This window comes from Ahaetulla prasina, chromosome 7 (genome assembly GCF_028640845.1).
Source record: "Ahaetulla prasina isolate Xishuangbanna chromosome 7, ASM2864084v1, whole genome shotgun sequence".
Taxonomy (NCBI): domain Eukaryota; kingdom Metazoa; phylum Chordata; class Lepidosauria; order Squamata; family Colubridae; genus Ahaetulla; species Ahaetulla prasina.
Window position 1 is genome coordinate 8,510,169 of NC_080545.1, and position 21,044 is coordinate 8,531,212.

Consider the following 21,044-nt stretch of genomic DNA (forward strand, 5'->3'; position numbering starts at 1 on the left):
TATATATATTGATTTCTTGATTAACAGGTGACAGATCAGGCATGTAAATGCTCAGCCTTGGGTGGCTGAAATGCTATTTGTCTCACTGAAATTGAGATGGTCACACAGATTAAATTGTCCTATCTCTCACCTTGGAGGATGGAGTTGATATTCTCTAATTACAAATTGTCTGGACCAATTGCAACAAACAATTGTGTGCCTCACTTTAAATGATCAGGACTGTGAAGTTTCTGTGCCACAGAAATGGAAGGCAGAAATCCCCGGATCTCAAGATAACAAATAGGGTTTTATCATGGATATTTTACATTTTAATATTGCTTCTTATTTTTCAGTGGATCCATAAATTCTCCAATAAATAACTAAACTAAATAACTGTTTTCAAGTACATGGACACATGTGATAGTATACATACAAATTGTTTTCTTCCATCCAGTTATCATTATTTTAATTATCAATATTAATCATAAAATACATGATTGAAATGCCTTCGGCAGAGATAAACACATCAGAATACAGATTGAGAGCTTCACTGGGATTTATAATAGAAATGAAGACAGTGCAAGCTTTATTTTGTAACAGAATCTTATAACATTTCTTGCCAGTTCTTTCTTTTATATCAAAGAAACATCTATTTTCTCCTAGTTATGTTGAACTGCTCTTAATATTAAGGGAAAACATTTATGAATGAGATGCCCCAAAGCTGACAATGAGTCATAGACTAACCCGACTCACACAATTCCTTCTCCAACAACTTCTGCATGACACAAAATGACTGTCAGCTACTGATAGTGTCTGAATGCTTTAATTCTCCATTTTACTCAGTATTTTTCAACTTCCAAGTTAGAGATAAGGCTATTTAATTTTGTAGCTTGTTAATAGTTCTGTGGATAATTGGAATTTAATCGTCCGTAAAACCGTGAACACTTCATTAATGTTCGTATACCTTAAAACATTGATTTGTAGTGTTGCTATGTATTGTATTCTATAAATAAATAGCAATAGCACTTAGATTTAGATTTATATACCGCTTTACATTGCTTTACAGCCCTCTCTAAGCAGTTTACAGAGTCAACATATCGCACCCAACAATTTGGGCTTAAATGGTAACGTATTTATTGTGATAATTGAAAGTCATGACTGGACAATAGCTGGCTATTTTAGAAAGTAAATAAATACATGACAAATAAATAAATGGCTGTTCATAAGGAAGGGGGAAACCACACCTTCAATATTATATGTTTTTGTATAAAGAAACACAAAATTTTAATACCATGTTACATTAAAGGTTCCTTCAATATGCATTCATATACCTCTACTGGAGGTTTGAAGATTGAGTTGCTGGTGACCACATCTTTTTTTTCATCTCCATTTCCTAATCTCAAAACTATTCGCTGGGCCTCTCTCTGAACACCTTCACTGTATTGATTGTTGTTTGCCTCTTCGTATCGATCCATCCATGCCTTGATTTTAGTTTCCCACCCAAAGTTTGAAATATCAGAAGGATCAATCTCTGGAGCCGAGCCCTACATGAAAATATAAAGATAAAATTAGGGTGTTTTCAGAGCCAGCTGACTCAAAACGTCTGTGAAAAACATAATTACCTAATTCGTGCATAAGATGTATGAAACTTAGCAACTTTTCTACAAAATTAAGGGCTCAATGATATGGCCTCTTGACATTCACCATACCTTCCCCAGGAGTTTCAATCAAATCCTGCTCCTGCGCCTCATCTTTAACTGAAATAAAAACCTCAAAGTTAAGATGCTCTTCACTTTCCTAGGTTTTTGTCAGTTTGCCTGTTCACAGGTTCTTAATCCCATGAAACCCAACTGCTTTAACTTATGGAAGCGAGACTGTCGATACTACATTATTCAGCTGATCAGTGCTAATAGTCCAGTACAATTGTACACAAATGACAGCGTTTCTGTAGTTGCAACATACAGACATTTCTAGTAGATTAATAGCAATAGCACTTAGAGACTTATATACTGCTTCATAGTGCTTTACAACTGTGTCTAAGCAGTTTACAGAGTCAGCATATTGCCCTCAACTATCTAGGTCTTCATTTTACCAAACTCGGAAGGATGGAAGGCAGAGTCAACCTTGAGCCGGTCAGGATCAAACTCCTGGCTGTGGGCAGAGTTAGCTTTCAATATGGCATTCTAAGCACTGCGCTTGCACGGCTTAGATAGCAATAGCACTTAAGACTTATATACTGCTTCATAATGCTTTACAACTCTCTCTAAGCAGTTTACAGAATCAGCATATTGCTCTCAACAATCTGAGTCCTCATTTTACCGACCTTGGAAGGATGGAAGGCAGAGTCAACCTTGAGCCGGTCAGGGTCGAACTCCTGGCAGTGACTAGTGAGTTAGCCTACAATACTGCATTCTAACCACCACAACTCTTTAATTAAGAAGTGAGGTTCAGTGCTAGATACCTCCTATTTGATTGTTTGAATGTGGTCTGTTTTCCCTCCCAACACATTTCTTTGTGTCCCCTTAAACAATATATAGTGTTTATATGAACTCTACTGTGAGAGGATTTCAAAGGGCATTTATCAACCCACAGAATTGAAATGGGCCTTTCTAATAGACTCTTCCTTGGCTCTGGAAATCCTTTTCTTGGCAATCTACCTCATTCCATCTCTAGAGCTGCCCTTGAAAATATGTGCTATAGATGAAGCTGTCATGTTACAACTATCCTATATTTGGCATCTGGCAAATATACAGACTTCAAATCCTCAAATTCCCCAGGCAGCATGCCCAGTATAGAGAAGATTGGGAATGCAGTGCACACATCTAGCAAGCATCCATACTGGTGAATTTTATTAACTGCCCTTCAAGTTACTGTAGTAGCTTAATTGCATTACAGATAATACATCTCTGTGGTTTTTTTGTGTTACATAGCATTTACATTGTATGTATTTTTAATAGTGTTAATGTTTTATGAACATTCAATGCTATTGGCCCCCTTAGGCATTAGTTTTAGAACTATGAAGATTTAAAGATAAAGATAAAACAGTATAAAACATAGCTTGACAGCCAACCCTCTGGTATCCGTTAATCAATGAACAAGAGTATAGTGAAATAAATAGTAACAAGAACATAACGTTTTACCTTAACTCTTGAAGATTTTCTAGAACCTTCACGGAAAGCCTGAAAAAAAAAGTTATAAATTCTCCTTATTTTTTGCTGGTACTAGAATATGATTATTCTATGTGTGGAAGCCCAATGTGAGTATATATAGCAATTAGTAAGAGGCCGTAACTTTGTAAGGCAATATTATTTCCTGGCTAATATTTTCCTCTGCCAATTTCACCTGATCTCAGGACCACCATCTCCCTGTGCTATTTCTGTCACCTTTATATCAACCAGTTCCAGTACTGACCAGTTCCTGTTACCAATACCCCTTTTTGGAATCAAGTGAGGAAATCCTTCAAATTTTCTTTTTATTTCCTCTGCCTCTTTAATGTCCTATTTCTAAATATCAGAGATTATATTGTGGATACTACAGTATCTAAGAGGTGCTGAGCAAATGAAGATCAACCTTGCTGAAGTTGGCTCCTTTTAAAGAGGTGCTGATGCCATCTCTTCCTTAAGAAGCCATTGCTGGGTCCACTGTTCTAAACAATTTTCATCCAATCTCCCTCATCCAGGAGCTGGGATGTTGCAATCTTTGAGGAAATGGAACATCTGGACCCCTTTCAGCTAGATTTCAGGCCCAGATATAGAACCAAAACAATGGCAGGATGGAGGTGATGCATCCATCCTTGCCCTTCTTGACCTCTTGGTGGCCCTTCCAATACCACTGACCTAAGGAGTGGGGGAGGGGGCGCACAGTTCTGTACTGGCTCACCTTCTTCCCCCAAGGCCAGTCCCAACTGGTGTGGAAAGGGAGTGAGAAGTCCAGCTCATGGCCTCTGTTTTGTGGGCTGACACAGGGCTCTCTCAACTTCTCGTTAACATTTACATGAAACCACCTTCGTGAAGGCGATAGGCAGGTTTAAAATTGATAAATAAAAATCAGCATTAGATTCTAGCTTACTTTTTTACATTTTGTGATGGTTTGCTCTTTCTCTCCACTTTTTTTCCTTTTCTTATCTGTGACCTTTGTAACTCGTGTAGCAGTTAGCGTAATTGTAGTTGGTGTATGTTGAAAAGCAGTATATAATTCTACAGGAACTTCATCACCACTTTCTGTTGCACTGGTATCCCCATCTTTAAAATACAAATGAAACAGGAAATGTTCTCACAGTACTAAAATATTCCATGAATTAATGTCACTGATTGTTTAAACTGCTAATTGCATATGCAATTAATCAAATTTATGAAAAAGTAAAACAAGGATTAGTAATTTTAACATTCATTAGCTTATGGGTTCCAGTGACAAAAAACATTGTTTAGATTTATGGTTTCTTTACATTCAATAAAGCTTCAATTTTTCCAAAAGAGCTGAAAGATTTCCATATACTGAACATAGTTTATATCAAATTATGACTTAATTATAAATTCATGTTCTTTTGTAAGTTTTAACCCAAATGTTAAGGCTTTCTTGCTCTCCTCATATTGTATTTAAAACAAATATTAAGTTGCAAGGTTTTAGACCAAGTATTAACAACTTAGAAAAAAATGACTACAGGAAAATATGTTTCAATCACACTAATAAAATAAAGCCAATGTCCTTCCAACTAATGGGGAAATTAATTTTATTCTTTTCCGAAAGCTAAGACTTTTTTCTTTAGATTCCAAATAAATTTGGCTGTCATCTGTGTTTTCTTCCCAAAGGCCTCTCTAATGCCACTGTAAACTCATAATGCAAAAAGCAATTAAAAACAGGAAAGGCTATCACACACATAGTGATCTTTATAACAAAAGGTCACTGTCAACTTCTAATTATTCGTTGCTTCACTGCTTGTAGGAACTGTCAACAGAAGTCAAACAGAACAATTAGCAAAGAAGTAAGGTCTCTTAGCATATGCAAATGTCTCCTATGTGTCTTCCATCAGTTTCTCAAATTTAAAGCTGTGTTAAATTTATAAGTTGCAGTTTGGAAATACATATTTTTATAATCCTAAAAAAAGTCTTCCACTGTTGGAAAAAAAATTATCACCCAGCATCCATTATAAGAACCAAGCCTTTTTCTTCCTGAAGCAGAAAAAAAATGGCAGCAATATTCATTAAGCATATTTAAATACACCACAATCTTCAGAGAAAAAAAAACACCAAAACAAAATAAACCAAATCTGACCTAGAAAGTTAAGAGAATATGGCATGCTAACAATTATAGCAGCCTGAAGAGAGGATATTGCCAGATAAGCAGATTTGATATTTCCCCATTTCAGGATATAAACCTAATACTTCATTTTGCGGCAAAATTATATAAGAAAACACACCCTGGTTTATACAAAGTGCTTAATAACATTTTATTCTCTTTGATTCTGACTGATTTCTGATTCCTGTATTTTGTCATTACTTTTGTTCTGTATTTGATTTCTTTGTCTTGTAGCCGAGTGTTCAATAATTGGAATAGTTGACAAATATTGCAAAATAAATAAACTCCAGCATCTTCGTATCTACAGTAGGACAACCAATTTTTGCAAAACTGAGAAGCAAGATATAAGGACTTGGAACAGCCCCCAAACTTCTTTCAAAAGTTTCTGCAGAGTTATTTTTATTATAAGCATAATACTAATACTTAAAAATACAGGAAATAATTTTACAAGATTTGGTTAGTTTAAACAATGTGCATTTGTTTTAGCAAGGAAATTATTCAAAAGTTATTCTGTAAACAAATACTATTTATTTGCATAAAAATTGGTGAGTTATTTGCATACAAACAGGTTTTTATTAGCAAATAAAAACGTTCCATTTCTACTCTATTAAAGGATGTTTATTTTTTAGCAAAAATGCAAGACCCCCCCCCCAAATAGGGGGGGGCAACAGAGTGCTTGGCATCAATGTAACTATCAAGAAGAAACTTTAGAATTTAATGAAATTTTTTTACCTACCTGACATATTTTCCCTTTTTCTACGCTGGAGCAACACAGCTCTTTCCTTATCTAAGCTCCTTTTAAAAATAGGAGAAAAAAGAAACTAAGTAAATATTAAGATTTTGATGGAACATCCAAGTTTTTTTTAATGAATGGTACTAAATAAAATTGTAATAAACAATTAAAATAAAAATGGCTATATCTACTCACCAAACTAATTCATTCATTTTTTGCTGTTTGAATACACTAATTTATTTATTTTTAATTTTGGCAAATATTGTGTGAACAGAACCAGAGGAAATGTATCACATTTTTAACCTGGAGCTCTCCACTTTGAAAGCATCAATTTCAAAGCAAAGCAAAGCAGTGCAGTGACATTTATATCTCTGTTACTTTAGCATTCCAGCTTCATGCGTAAAGATACAGACTAAACCCCCTAAAGCAGGAGTGTCAAGCTTGATTTCATTGAGGGCCATATCAGGGTTGTGTTTGACCTCGGGATGGGGGTGGGGGTGGGCATGGCCAGAGCGACGTCACTTGTGTTGGGGGAGCTTGTGGTGGCCCAAGTGCTTTGCCAGCGAAAACGGGTTCCTGAGCTCTGCTTTTGGCTGGGACAGCCTCCTGCAGCCCTCAGCCAGTGAAAATGGAGCTTGCGAGGGGTGTGTGCGGTCCTCCCGGAGTGCGGACTGGTCCTTCACTGTTTCCAGGGCAACCCCACGGGCTAGATGTAAGCAGGGGGATCTGGCCTGCGGGCCTTGAGTTTGAAACTCCTGCCTTAAAGCAAAACGTGTATTCTGACAATATTCAAGACCTAGAAACCACTTCAAACTGGCTCTGTTTCTTGTAACACAATAACAGAGTACCTATATTACACTATGGGTATTTTTTTAAAAAATTCTTGCAAATGTTGTATGAACAGAACCAAAGGAAATATATTCAGTAAATCAAGGTTACACGAGCCACATCCTGGCATTGCTCTGTTATAGGCTGACTATCTCATTCTTCCGCCAATTCTTGATAAAGTGCTCCAGCTGGTTTTATCCTATCTTATTCTTCTAAAGGTTGACTGGCCATTGGAAAGTGAGGACATACACAAACCTCCCTCTTTAAAAGATCACATTTTTCCCCAGTACATAAGAGGTGGATTATTTCTCAGATAAAATAACCTGTGTTAACTATGAGTAATCTTGATCCAGAGAACAGCAGTCACAAAATATTATTTTAAGGTAAATGATATAGGTAAGCTTCAAAGATAATAAATATCAAATCTTCTTTCATTCAAATAACATTATGAAAAAGGACTATTTTGGACACCCCTTTTACTGAATGAAGAATGCCACCTTTTAAAGTAAATTTTACTCTTCAATATAAAATTCAAATGTATTAATATAATGGAGAGGTTTGTCTTCATCTCATATTTTATCCATGTTTCAAATCATATGCCAACACAAATAATGTATTTTCAATTATGTACCACTCACCTAGGCTGGCAACGCTCACAAAGGTATGTGTCAGGAATATGCTGCCTATCAATCCCCATGCAATCAATGTGCTGCCAAACACTTAAAATAAAGAAAAGGAGAGAATACTGTGTTATTTTCATACTTTTCAAGGCTTAGTTCAGTCAAGTTTCCTTGTGACCCCCAAAAAATTAATTTCCCTAATACCTGCTATCACTTGAAATGATGATATGCAAAATTTAGGGAGTGTTCCATTATTGCTGTTTCAAATAGTCTCCTCTCTAAACAATGTAGCAAGTGCTACATTACTCTATTCTGAGTGTTTGGATATCCTGCACGTGGCTTGTTTTGTTTCTGTAATTCCTCTAAAGCCACAAAGCCTTGAAGAAAGCATTAGCTGATAAACAGCAGCCACAAGTTTCAACCCCCTGCCATCGGCCAAAGCTAATTGAACATATATATATATATACATATACATATACATATACATACATACATACATACATATATATATACACATATATTCTTCTTTGCCTGGCTAGTTTTACTATTGTTTTTAAATTATTTGTTATGAAAAAGGTAGCAATATTATTGTCCATCTCTGTGTTGTGCTTTTATTTTCAGGCAGAATACCGAAGAGTTTATAGTCTGCACGACTATTGTAAACGATGTTGCTGTACTCTCAAATGTGGAGATAGTCAAATGCAAAATTTGTGGTTTTTAAAATATGTTTAACGTACAGACAGGTTGGCAAAAGCAACATATGTACATCGTGAATGTTTGTTTGGAAGAAGCATTAAGACAACTGCCAGAAAAGTATATTTTTGCTGTTTGTCGTGGGCTATATTAATGTGAATACATGGCTACAGCTTCTTTTTAGATTTATTCTACAGCTATTTGCAAAAGCAGGTCAGACTGCAAAAGCCATTCTTAGCTGTGGCTTCCTTTGTTTGCTCTGGTAATTTTTAAAATGTTTGCTTTGTTTTATGTTGGCTAATTCTTCTGCAGGTGGGATAGAAGGTAGCACTCAGCATGGACCCCTAGGACAAAAGATAACAGCAATGAGCTTGTTTCAAGTTCCCATTGCTTGGACAGAATGTTCTGATGGGATCATTTCATTCCAAGCTTAGGTACAAACATTTTTTCTTTCTTTCTTTCATGCACTTGCCTATTCTTCATTTTTAACAATATGATCATTCAGAAAGTTACTTTCTGACTGAAGAGACAAGTGTGTAAATACTTTTCTGGATAGCAGTTCTCCAATAAAACCCACATGTGCCACCTGAAATTTCACTAATGTGTGTTTAAAAAAAAAAGTTGAAAATAAAGTTGCTGCTAATATATCGTAAATGCTATATAGCCATCAGGATTTCCCGTTACGATGCTCTGAGATTTTAACTCCAACTATGTCTGTCAATCATACAGCACCATCAGAATTATACAAGTGACACTAATAACCAAGATTCCACAAAACAGAGCTTTGTTCCTTAGCAATAGCGCTTAGACTTATATACCGCATCACAGTGCTTAATTGCACCCTCTAAGTGGTTTACAGAGTCACCTTGTTGTCTCCAACAATCCAGGTCCTCATTTTACCAACCTTGGAAGGATGGGAGGCTGAGTCAACCTTAAACAAGTCAGGATCGAACTCCTGGCAGTGGGCAGAGTAAGCCGGCAATACTGCATTGTAACCACTGAGCCACCAGGGCTCCTATCTACTTATCACCCGGTGCCTCCCATTCAATCTACTGTGGAGTTAACACTGAGTTCTGAGCTATGATCCTCAGCACGATCCCCACTTACAGAGTGTCTCTGCTGACTTTATGGCCTCTCCCCTCATCCATCCATCCTGTGATCAAAAGGGTGGCCAACACAATGACAAAATGGTGGTGGCTACTATTATTGCCACACTTGCTTAATAGCCTACATATTTTGTTAAGAAGGAAAATTCTCACCGAGCAACCAGAGGACCAGCAGAGCTGGTAGTAATAATACCGGGTATAAACATTTCAAAAAGCTTGCACGTGTGAACTATTTTACCTGCATTTGTCACAACAGATCATATAGCCATCATCATGAGTGAATCCACAAATGCACCGAGTTATATCAGTGCCGTAGCTTCCATCCTCAGATGTGCTGATAGTAGTAGCACTGGATGTCTCATCAAAATTTGGAGCAGTGTATATGCCAACTTCGTTCTTGCTTATAAGAGCTGAAGGAGGAGGCGATGCTGGGGGTGTTGGAGGAGGACGAGCGCCATAATTATGGTCCTGAAAAATTAGTTACATAAAATCATCCATCTTTTCATGAGACCTTTTTTTTGGGGGGGAATTCATGCATAGAATTATAAACCTGGCCTTTTCAACATTTATCCCACTAACTCAACTTCACTCACGATCACGTAAACAAATATATATGTTTAAAACCTCTGAAGCGAATTAGCTTCTTCTAAAAAGTAAATGCATATTTACTTTATCCATTCTGACATTACTGATAGAAGTTTTATAATATTGATTTCTTACCCATCCTGAATAAACAAAATCTGATTATCATTAATATTTACATCGAGGGCAATAGTTAGCTATCACAAAGCATGTTGCTGGTTTAGACTAAATACAAACCAGAGTTGTTCAATTATTATACAACATAGATACTTATTCAGGCTGAATGTTAAAGTATCAGAGAAAGCACATCTTCTTTCTTAGTATAAAAACCAATTTAATTAAAGCAGAAGTAAGGCCTTCAATGCAGGATTAAAATTTCCATCTTTTCTACATTGTTATAATAATTGATTTAGGGGAGTATTTACTTAGAGAAGAAAAAAAGGCCTACTTTATCAATTCATCACCACAAGCAACAATTTTATAAGAGGCTATCTTTAAAGCAAATAGAGATATGATCAGATGATTGTGTAACGATAAAGCAGCTAAGAAAATTGTGCCAAATTCTATCTAAGCACAAGACATAGCAGTAATGCATGTTTAAAATGGACTTGAATGGATGTTATCACTCTCGGTACTCCAACTTGCTTGGTTCCTTTACATGCAACTGGAAACTTTGCTGTAGGAAAGCTTTGCTACGTTTTAAAGGAAAATGTAACCTGTGCAGATTGTTTAAGAGCATAACAATCAAAGGAAGTGTAATGTCAAATAAGGCAGAGCTGGCTTTTTTCTACTGGCCAGAGCTCCTGCTTTAATTGCTGTAGGACTAGGTTTATAAGATCAGGCTAGCCAAGGGCATAACTATTGTAATTTTAGCTTCAAGTTTATTTATTAGTCCAATGCTATTATTCAAGAAAATTTAACAGTAAAATAAAATAAAATAAAATAAAAACAGTAATAAAAGCAATGCCGTTTAAGAAAGAACAATGACAGAATAGAGGAATTTGAGATAAAAATTGTAAAGAACCATTGAAACCAGCTACTTTTATACTGACATTGAGAGTTGGGATATGTCAGTGAGCTATTTTCATATCAAGCAAAACTAGCCAAAACTCAATTAAATATCTGGAAACTTAACAAGGATCTACAATAAATGCTTTTAAAAAAGAACATACCGCATAAGGCAAACCAATGTAACTGTGAGAATGATGAGAGCTGTTATTATATAGTTGGTGTGGATAACTGTTTGACTTCTCAACTACCACTGGGCTAGCTTCTACAGATTCAGGTCTGAAAAGCAAGAAAAGTGGATAAACATGACAATTTCAGATTCAATGTCTCCTGCGTGCATTTCTCTCTTGCTTATTAATGCTGCTGCTAATATATAACAACTGTGAAAATGTATACAGTACAATGCAGAGAAACATTCTGACGGAAGCTACTGAAGAAACTGGAAAAAAATGTTGCTTATGTCACTCATACCAAATTGCCACTGAAGCACACATACTACTAGCAAGTGAACACTGTATGAATTTTAATAACGCAATGTTGTACAACACAACACAGCTGTACAAAAGTGATTGCAAGGCAGAGAGTACATTAGCATCAATAATCCTTATTGTTTCTGTGATCCCATATGAGACGTAGGAGTCATCCCGTATGTTACTAACTGTATCTGAAACCCCAGTAGTTTCCATCAGTGACATCTAGTGGTAGCATTAGAGTAGTTCCACCAGAAGTTGATTTTTACATGTTTATTGTAACAGAAACTTGTAAGTCATCCTTTTCGACGTACCAGCAACCAGAAATTCACCTTCTCCCAGTTTCTACTAGAACATATTAATTCTGGACAGCCCAAATAACCCAGAAGTAAAATATAAAATTTCTTCATGAAAAATATAATTAACAAACTTGTTTTAAAAGATGAAGTGTTAACATTTTTAAAAAATCTATTCTTAAACGTCACATTATAATTATACCTTAGCATAATTAAATTAACTGGTTAATTAAAAGCTGAAACTTTTAAGAAGGTATTTTTTAAAAAATCTGATTTATCTATTTTATCAAGGAATATTAATCCTTCTGCACACTGACTTCGTGCAGAAAACAAATCTGCTGAAATTCGGTAACAAATACTGCATGCCAACAATGTAACACAACAGGAAAACAAAGTTGCTTTAATGCTACAATACTTACTCTGAGCCTGCAGCCATTTCCAAATAAGATGGTTCTGCTGTGTCAACCCCCAACGGGACCACTATGCTCATGACGTTCGTTTCTGATAAATTCGTTTACTACGGATTTCTATGCATTGGTATCCAAAACACTGGGGCATGCCAGCCACAGTGCTCATTGCAAACATCTAAGTGCATCCACAAACTCTGTTCAACAACAACAGAAGTTGAAAAGTCACATATTTTTTCCAGAATGAATCTAACATTAAAAATGAAAACACTGATTCATGGTATAATTATATACAAACAAAATCTTACTGAGTTCAGTGATACATTCTTGACTGTGTTTAGTATTGCAATCTAATATATATATAATGCAAGTACATTTATTTTTCTTAATTAAATAATGTGCCACCCATCTCAGTGTTGAAGCGCCTCTGGCAATTTTTCCTAATCTGATACACATTTGCTAACTTTATGTCAAAATAAACTTATTTATTTGGATTAGTAACTCTGTTTAGCTGCAGAATGCTCAGATACCAAAATTTGTAAATTACCAACTATAGATTCATTTGTATTATTCTGCTCTAATATTTATATCCCAACAGACAGAACTGGAGATTTCTCAGCAAACAAATGTGGCCTATTAGAAAATCTGGTCATTTATCACGTGAGTGGCTCACGGAAGGCGTCATTAGTCCTCTGCAATTAATTCCTCTGTCTACCACATAGTAGCCAGAGGAAGTCAGATTCTCATGCACCTTTTGCCCTCCAAGTCTCAGGATTGACAGTCTGACAAAACTCTGGCTTCCATTGCAGCTGTCGGGATTCTAGTCAAATGTGATCTTCAACAGAACTTAAAATCCAATAAGTATGTTTAGGGTTGCAGCCAAGAATAGTAGTCCTGCTGCTAGGGACAGAAAGATGCCCTGCTTTCCCCCTTTTTGGAGAACTTTGTTGAAGTCCTATAGTTCTGAGGTCTTCCCCAGTCCCCTCACAATATCCACCTGAGTAAATCACCTTTCTGTTCTGATGTCAAAGAGATATAACACCTATAGAAATTTCTATAAATGGGGAAAATGCTTTAGGATTTTGCTCTTAAGGGTTCAATCTACCCCAAATTCTATCAATATGAAACCTCACCTGCATTATATTTCTGGAGAATGTTACATACCTTTATTGTTTATGTGTTCTCATTTATTTACATTCCTTTGAATCTATATGCTATCTTTTGACAATCCTAATACTGTGAGCAAGATGGATTTATAGTTCCAGAAAACCAAGTTACCTTCATCACTATTAATTATAATTAGTATTTGAATACATAATATTGATAAAATGGCATTTTGGTCTTAGTGTGATGCTTAGATCTCATGGAAGCTTAGTTTTTAATCCTCCTTAAACTTCTGCCTCTGCAATGAATTATTTTTTAAATGAAGATGCCCATTCAAATATAGTTATTTTATCCAGTTTTTTAAAAAGCCTCACTTAATCAATTGAGCTGTAAAGTTTACATTCATTGTATTGCTCTCCCTATTAGAAAACATTTACTAACTTAAAATATGTATGGAACAGGACATACCAAGCACACCTAATTTGTCTGAACTACTACATTGCTTACCATCTGTTCTGACTGCCTCAGCAGGAATGAAACTGACACATCTGCCAGAAAAATGCAGAATAGAAAAAATTGATTTCTAAGCAGAAAAAGTCTCACTGAATAGGAGATACTACTTATATATTTATAATTACCATTATAAATAATAAATGCCATTACCATTCTTCACTATGACTAAATCTAGATCTAATTCAGTATTTTGAATAATGCTATTTTTTAAAGTCAGCACTTCAAGTTGTAAAAAAATAATAATAGTGGTTTCTATGTTCCACTCTGCTCATTAGGAACATAAAATGCAAGAATATCCACATAATTTTAGCTTAGATCTTGTCTGGCTCTAATGATGTAAATACTTAAAAAATACAGCATAGTATTCAGTTAAAAAAATTATCTTTGAATCAGTAAGGTTAAATTTAATTAATGTATCAAACATAATAGGTTATAAAGCCTTCCATACCCCAATTATGCCTGCCCCCTTTTTAACATTTTTTATCAGGGGAAAGCATTAGCTGTGGCTCCAACTACTACTTAAGAGAAGAGGATCTAAGAGGCAAACAGCTAATTCCAAGACCGTAGCACTAATATGCGTAAAATATTCTTTCGGAACTTAGCTGAAAAGCCAAAAATGTCCTGTTAGCCAGAAGATCAAAAGGGTTTTTTATATGTGTGCTTGTCTTCCTGAGTCTTTTAAAAAATGCCAAATCTTCAAGCATATCAAGAGAACTTAAGGGGCATTAAGAACAGTCAGTTCTGCTGCTTAAAATTTATTAATTTACTTTTTTAAATATAGCCCAGAACAGAATTGTTGACCTGCTGTCTGCAACTGGAAAAATTTCAAACTATTTTCCAATTGGTTAAGACATAAACTCTGGGTGTTCAGTTAAGTAGTTAAATGAAGATAACTACACTACAATTCAGAACTGTTTTTTATGGAATTCTCACTAGATACCTCTTTGCAGTCTGATGTTGTTCCATTCATTACTACTGTCTGGATGAAGTTGTTCAACCAACTGCTGTAACCCATCTTTATTACCTGAAAGCAATAGGCATCTTATAACCATGTTGTTAATATCAATGTTCTAAAAGATTAAAACTTGTCCATACAACTTCATTTAGTAACAGGAGCTATTTTAAACGCATTGTGCTCTCATAGTCAACTCAAATATTTCAAACAAGGAAATAATTCATATGAATATTTATCGCATAGCAGTGACTAAAATATAGCTTTGGAACAAAATTTGCTGATGGATCAGTACTGCAATAGTAGTTTCCAACGGACAGCCAAGGTAGCAGACACAGCCCTCTTTGTTTCAAGCAAAAGAGGATTTTCCCAAAGGAAAGAGAGGCATTCAAATGAGGAAAGATAGGTAGTTGTTTAGAACACTGAGGTGCAGTCCTTTTTGAGCAAGATTCATATATATTCCACTTTTGGTACAAACCAAAATAAAGAATATTAAATAACAATACCCTGCATATATTCCGTGCTGCTGCACAAAACTTTGCAACATAGCATGTTAGAAAATTACTGGCAGAAAAACAGGTTAAATTGATTAAGGGAGTCCCTGTTGTGTGAGTTGGATGCCTTAGCCATGAAAGCCACGTGAAGGGACTTGGGGCCAGTCAGGCTCTCGCAGCCCAACTCACCTCGCAAGGTTTGTGGGGGGAAAAGGAGGAGAATGGTGTGTTGGATATGTTTGCTGCCTTGATCTATTTGTAAAAACAATAAAGGTGAGATATAGATAAATATGCCAAAAAGAACATAGCAATCGATCAGGTTGATTACAAATGCATATTTCCACACATAAATGTGGAGTACCCTTTATACTGTATTCCAATATTTTTTTTATAACTGAGAGTTTCAGTAATACTATTAAAGAAGCTCAGGACTTCAAAAGCTACTAATCTACTATATATAATATGCAAAATCGATCTAGGAACTGTATAAAGGTGGAGGTAACGAGTCTCTTTAGTCAGACTCAATTCCTGGTGATGACATGAATGCATTCAAGTAGTTTTCTTGCAAGATTCAAGTAGTTTTCTTGACAAGGCTATCTAAGTTTGCCATTGCATTTTTCAGGTTAGCCTATAGCCCTTGTGTCGATAGCATCCAAGTACTATCTATATTTACCCTAGCTTGGTTTTGTTTTTTAAATGATCAGCCAAGCTCACTTAGATACTGCCGCCTGCTGTGATAAGAACCAAATAAAACAAAGCATAAAACCCCAAAAGCCAGCAACCAAAAGTCAGTCGATGTAGGATAATAGGCTTACTTGGATAATTTGAGGCCAGTTGCCATCTCTCAACCTAATATAACACACAGGGTTGCTAAAAGGATAAACTGAGGGGAGATTTTCATATGCCTTGCCATAAGCCTCCAGAATATAAAAACATAAATATAATAAAAGTAGAAAGATAAATCGATGACAACTTAAATGAATTCTAAGTTACATACTAAGTTACCATTCTTGATATTAAAGTGTAGTACTGCTTGAGAAGAGAATCTGATCCTAACATCTTCAAAGCAAAAGAAATGCAACTAATTATGACTAAAATCACAATTTCATTTATATATATGAATGCTAACTCATGTTACTTATTTCTCTCTCCTTCCCCCTCTGCCTTTCACTCTCTCCCTCTCTCTCTGCAGTACCAGGTAACTTATAATTTTATGTACAAAGAATTCTAAAGATTTCCAGCTGGGAATTTTGTATTTGACATGCCACCAAGAATAGAAAATGTTATAAGAAAATAAAAACCAATCATGACACTTTTAATTGCAGCTTTTTCTTATTTACAATGTTTGCTTCTTCCACTTTCTAATATCATCCTCCCCTCCCCTCCCACTACATATATGCTAAACCTGGGCATCCGGAAGCAGACAGGTGGCTTAGCAGAGTAGTAGTCTATGAACAAAGAACTGTTTTGATTGAAGATCTAGGCCAGAATCAGCAGCTTTCAAAGGTCAGAAAGGACTCAACTGCTCATGTCATCTCATTCTTATTAGACTGAAAGCTGCAGAAGAACAGTTTAGCAGTGTGCAGCAGCGGCAGTACTGTAACAAATAGAACAGGTCAGCAATTTACTAAGCTTGTAAGCTGCTATGGTAAATATCCGTAGACCGCCTGGGATATAAGCTAGCTAGCTCTCTTCAATCAACTTTCTCCAACCTATCTTTATGGGTATCTTGATTCACATCTACAACCTTGTTCTCTTGGCAATCCTATCTGTACAGTGTGTTGACTCTCACAGTTTACATCCTTTCCAGTCCAGGATGAAGGAATCAAGGCTTTCTGAACTGTATATCCTATAGATAGAGACAAAATGCCAGAAACAGTTATCCAAAGAATTTGTCTCCTAGTCCTTAAGATGAATCAGACAATCTTCAGCATTTAAATGTTTATTTTCACAGATGTATTTCAAAATTCAGCACAGAATTTTGATTTTTTTCCCCTACAGCCATAATAACCCATACCATTACAGAATAATTACAGGAAAAAGCATGGTAGTACTATTCCAAAATAAACTAGTATTTATAATATCTTCCCTTGTTTTTCAGAGAAACTGATCTGAACAGATTAATACTCCTGACACAACAGTCACCCAAAATATGTAAAAACGGCAAAACAATTTTGGAATGATCAGATAGAAGAATGCTTTTTTTAAAAGATAGAATGCCATTTTGAAAGGAATGCACACAGTATTGTAATATGGCAATTCAAGATGCTATGTATAGAACTCAAATACTGAGAACCTTTTCCATCTCTATTAAAGAAACTGCGAGAGGAAAACAGAAAAATGTTGTCGGGTTTTCAACATTACCAATGTTTTGAGGAAAAGTTTTATCATGATCTACATTTTTGAAAAACATTGTATTATTGGAGTTTTATTGCTTGACATAGAATAAAAACATTGCTGGATTTTTTTTTTTAAATAGAAGACATGCCGATCAATGTTTGCCAAAGTTTTTTTCCCCTCTTGAGAGTCTTGATTCCAAGAGACTGCATGAACAAAATGCAGTTTTCTAGGCAACATTTTTGAAAAATGTTGATGAAAAAATGAAAAATTTTTGTCTTTTGCTTAAGGTTGAGAGAGTAACTGCCCCAAAGTTATGCAGTTGGTTCCCATGCCTAAGGCAGGATTAGAATTCAGGTTTCCCTGCTACTAAACAACACCTTAACCACTAGACCAAACTGGCTCTCTTAAATATAATAAATGACAGGACAGTTGTCTTCCAGAGTGAAATAAGCATATTTTTAGCTCTACAATTATTTGGTTTCATAATAGTGACTATATAACTAACACATGCTATCATTAGCGCAGATCTCAAAGTTTACTCTTAGAATGGCAGCCTAGGAATCAAAATGGAATCAAGGAGAAAGGAAACTAGTCCAAATTATGTTTTTGAGACTAAGCTTTGATTAATTGACAGATCACTCCTGTTAAAGTTGTCAATTATTTAACAATTCACATGAAAAAATTCATTTCATTTCAATTAATGAGAATAGGAATTACCTATCTCCAATTCTACATGCAGAATCTAATTCTCTTTAATGTAATATTTCAAAATAGTAACTGTCTCACAAGTAAATTCTCTGATGCTTTGAACATATAAAAAATATCCTGATAGAAAATCTGCAAATGAGATTAATTTTAAAATCAATTAAATCAGAATGCATAATAGTGATTAATTTCAAAGATATTGGGACTCACAAATAATTGAAGTTGACAGCCCACTGAAAAGATAGCTACTGAAAAGGTAGCTACTGAAAACTGCCAGTATTACATAGTACAATAAACTATGTTTTCTATTACATATTTGGTAGCCAGAGCAAAAATGTATTATGCATTAACTATACTAGAAATTATACAAAAATTATATTGTGATGTTTGCTTGGTCAATATTTTGAGAATTTCAGCATGGAGATGTTTTCTCTACACAGGCAAAAGCCAAAAGTTTTGTCATGTTCCATTCTATGGCCAGAGGCTTCTTTCATTAACAAAACAGAATGGACTATAGCATCTGAAACATCACTATTCTGTTTTTTCTTCTTCTTAGGTTGAACTACAAAAAATCATTTGGTATAGCTTAGATTTATTCTGGTGTAGGAGTAGACAATTTTCAATCTTGAAGATCAACATTTAAAAAAAAATACCTAAACTCTACAGGGTTGAAAAACAATTGGCATTAATCCAAAACAGGAGACCTCTGGGTATTTTCACTACCAGAGTTAAGGTCAGAGTAGTAGTTACACATTATAAATCCACTTTATTTTCCTACAAAATACTTTCAGTAACCTATTTGGAGAAGGGGTAAGACTTTATTATTATTATTGTCAAACAAAGGGGAATTGGAAACCCTTTGCCAATCCACTCAAAATTACCTAGAGATCAACCATGCATCCCAAGGCATTTTGTATCCTCTAATTAGTATCGAAAACCTTCTAATATAATCTATTACCTTCCAATTAGTGTATTAGAAAGCATACTACTGATTTAAACTTATTCATTCTTGTATTTCCTAATTCTTTGGCTCAATATTCAAATTCTAGAATTTAAACTAGGCTCAACCACTTGAATATTTTGGGGCTTACCACATACTTTAATGTAATTTGGAGTTCTAAAATGTGTCCCAAATCAAATAATAGCAGTTTTTAATCAAGCAGGAATAAAGCAATAATTCCTTTATACCAAAATGCAAGTTTTTAGTGAGATCTGGGTCATATTCTTATGTTTTCATTTCCAGTTTGAAAAAAAATATATTTTGTGATGGACTATTATTACAATTTTACAGTCCTATACCTGGGAATAAGCTTCACTGAACATTACAGACTTGGTTTTGAATAGACTCTGCAAATTAGAACTATTCCTGAATATCCATATATGGAAATAATGTGCACCATTTAATAATTTATTAAAACCCATTCTGTCCTACATTGTATTAAAAATACAACAAGATCCAAGGAATCAATCATATTTCAGGATGACTGTTATTATTCAAGAGTTTTATTTTCTTAATTTCTGCCCTATACATAAATAGCCAAATAATTTTTGAAATTATTTAATAAACATTATGTTAGGCCTCATTGTTTATCTTCATACATTAGGAAAAGCGCTATATTGTCATTTATTTTATTTTCTTCTTGAAAAATGTTACTATGATGTTACTCACCATAATAATAGTCAAGACCTACCTACAGAACATCTCCACTAAGAACAGAGATGATTGCCATGCAATCAGTGAAATAGAAGGGCAAGAACAGTATTTTTAAAAAACAGTATTTTGAATTTGTTGAAGCTAACTGAATCTATAGCAAAATTGTCAATTACATTGCAATTCTATTTATTTTAAAGCAAATTCCAGGAAATTCAAGATGTTTATTCCTTAATAAACATACACAGGGTCATATTTGTTTACAATTCTATGAACAGAGAATATCCTGTAGAAGGAAGTGTGTTATTTCAAACTAAGGATGCATAGGTTTGGGATGCTAGATTAATAATTTTTCAGAAATTATTTGGGCAGTTTAAAGCCTATTACTAGGGAATGCAATATTGTCAGAAGAGAACAATGTAGAACAAAGGGTTTAAGATGGTTTCATTTCTATGTAAAAGACTGAACTGACAGATGGGTTTCTGTATAATTTAGAATTCTACTCATAGCTTCCTTAAGCAAATTAAACAGAAATCATAGAGTTGCTGTCAGAAACCAATGAGAGCAAACCAGAAAGTCACTATAAATTTTGTTTTGCAATCACATTTAGACCAAATGTTAGCAATAAAATTAAGCCAATCAATTTTTAGGCATGAATTCACTAATTACAAATTATGACCAAAATGAAGATATGGGTACCACTTTTATCAAGAAACTGTCACAATCTTTACACGATTCTTGGGAATCATGTTCTGAAATTATTTATGTTCCAACGAATACAAAAATATACAATTAAAATATGAATTTTCCTTCTGACAAATTAGTGTCTTTGGACAATACAGTATAGGCCTCATAATATACAGAAGCCATACATGATCCGCTTTCTAAATACCATTTTCTCTGTCATTTGCCTAAAAGAAAACAAGCATTAATGTAAAATAGTATTAGCATTATATTAGTAAATATTAGCACCATTAGCCACTGGAGAAAATGTTTTCCTAAAGTAATATTTGTATTTTCCTACAAATAGCACAATAAAAAAATAAATAAAAGGTACTCAAAAGTTCCCTATACTTTTCTTCAAAGGTCCTTCAAAAGATTAGGAAAATATCTTTTTGATGGGGACTATGGAGGAGAGAAGCTAAGCTGCTTGCTAAATGTCTTTTGCATTAATCACTATTCATTGCTCAATGTTAATTACTAGCTTACGTATTATTGTCACACAAAAAGTGAATTTCAGATACAGAGGAGGAAAAACTGTAGAAACA

The 21,044-nt window shown here is 34.8% G+C and overlaps 1 protein-coding gene across 7 annotated transcripts in view; it reads right to left on the reverse strand.

Moving 5' to 3' along the window:
• The window catches only part of KMT2E (lysine methyltransferase 2E (inactive)), a 58,809-nt gene that overhangs the window by 35,197 nt on the left and 2,568 nt on the right, over window positions 1-21,044 (reverse strand). For 3 of the 7 annotated variants that reach the window (XM_058189754.1, XM_058189755.1, XM_058189749.1), the window contains exons 2-9: window positions 12,030-12,214; window positions 11,009-11,123; window positions 9,493-9,722; window positions 7,474-7,554; window positions 6,011-6,069; window positions 4,048-4,220; window positions 3,120-3,158; window positions 1,311-1,523 (exon numbers count right to left, since the gene is read on the reverse strand). In XM_058189754.1, coding sequence (XP_058045737.1) covers window positions 1,311-1,523; window positions 3,120-3,158; window positions 4,048-4,220; window positions 6,011-6,069; window positions 7,474-7,554; window positions 9,493-9,722; window positions 11,009-11,123; window positions 12,030-12,100 — 981 coding nt within the window. In that variant the 5' untranslated portion in view covers window positions 12,101-12,214. Of the gene's footprint in view, window positions 1-1,310; window positions 1,524-1,688; window positions 1,737-3,119; window positions 3,159-4,047; window positions 4,221-6,010; window positions 6,070-7,473; window positions 7,555-9,492; window positions 9,723-11,008; window positions 11,124-12,029; window positions 12,215-13,628; window positions 13,670-14,574; window positions 14,659-21,044 lie in introns of those variants that run through there. The other 4 variants (XM_058189750.1, XM_058189753.1, XM_058189752.1 and 1 more) reach the window with 4 other exon arrangements.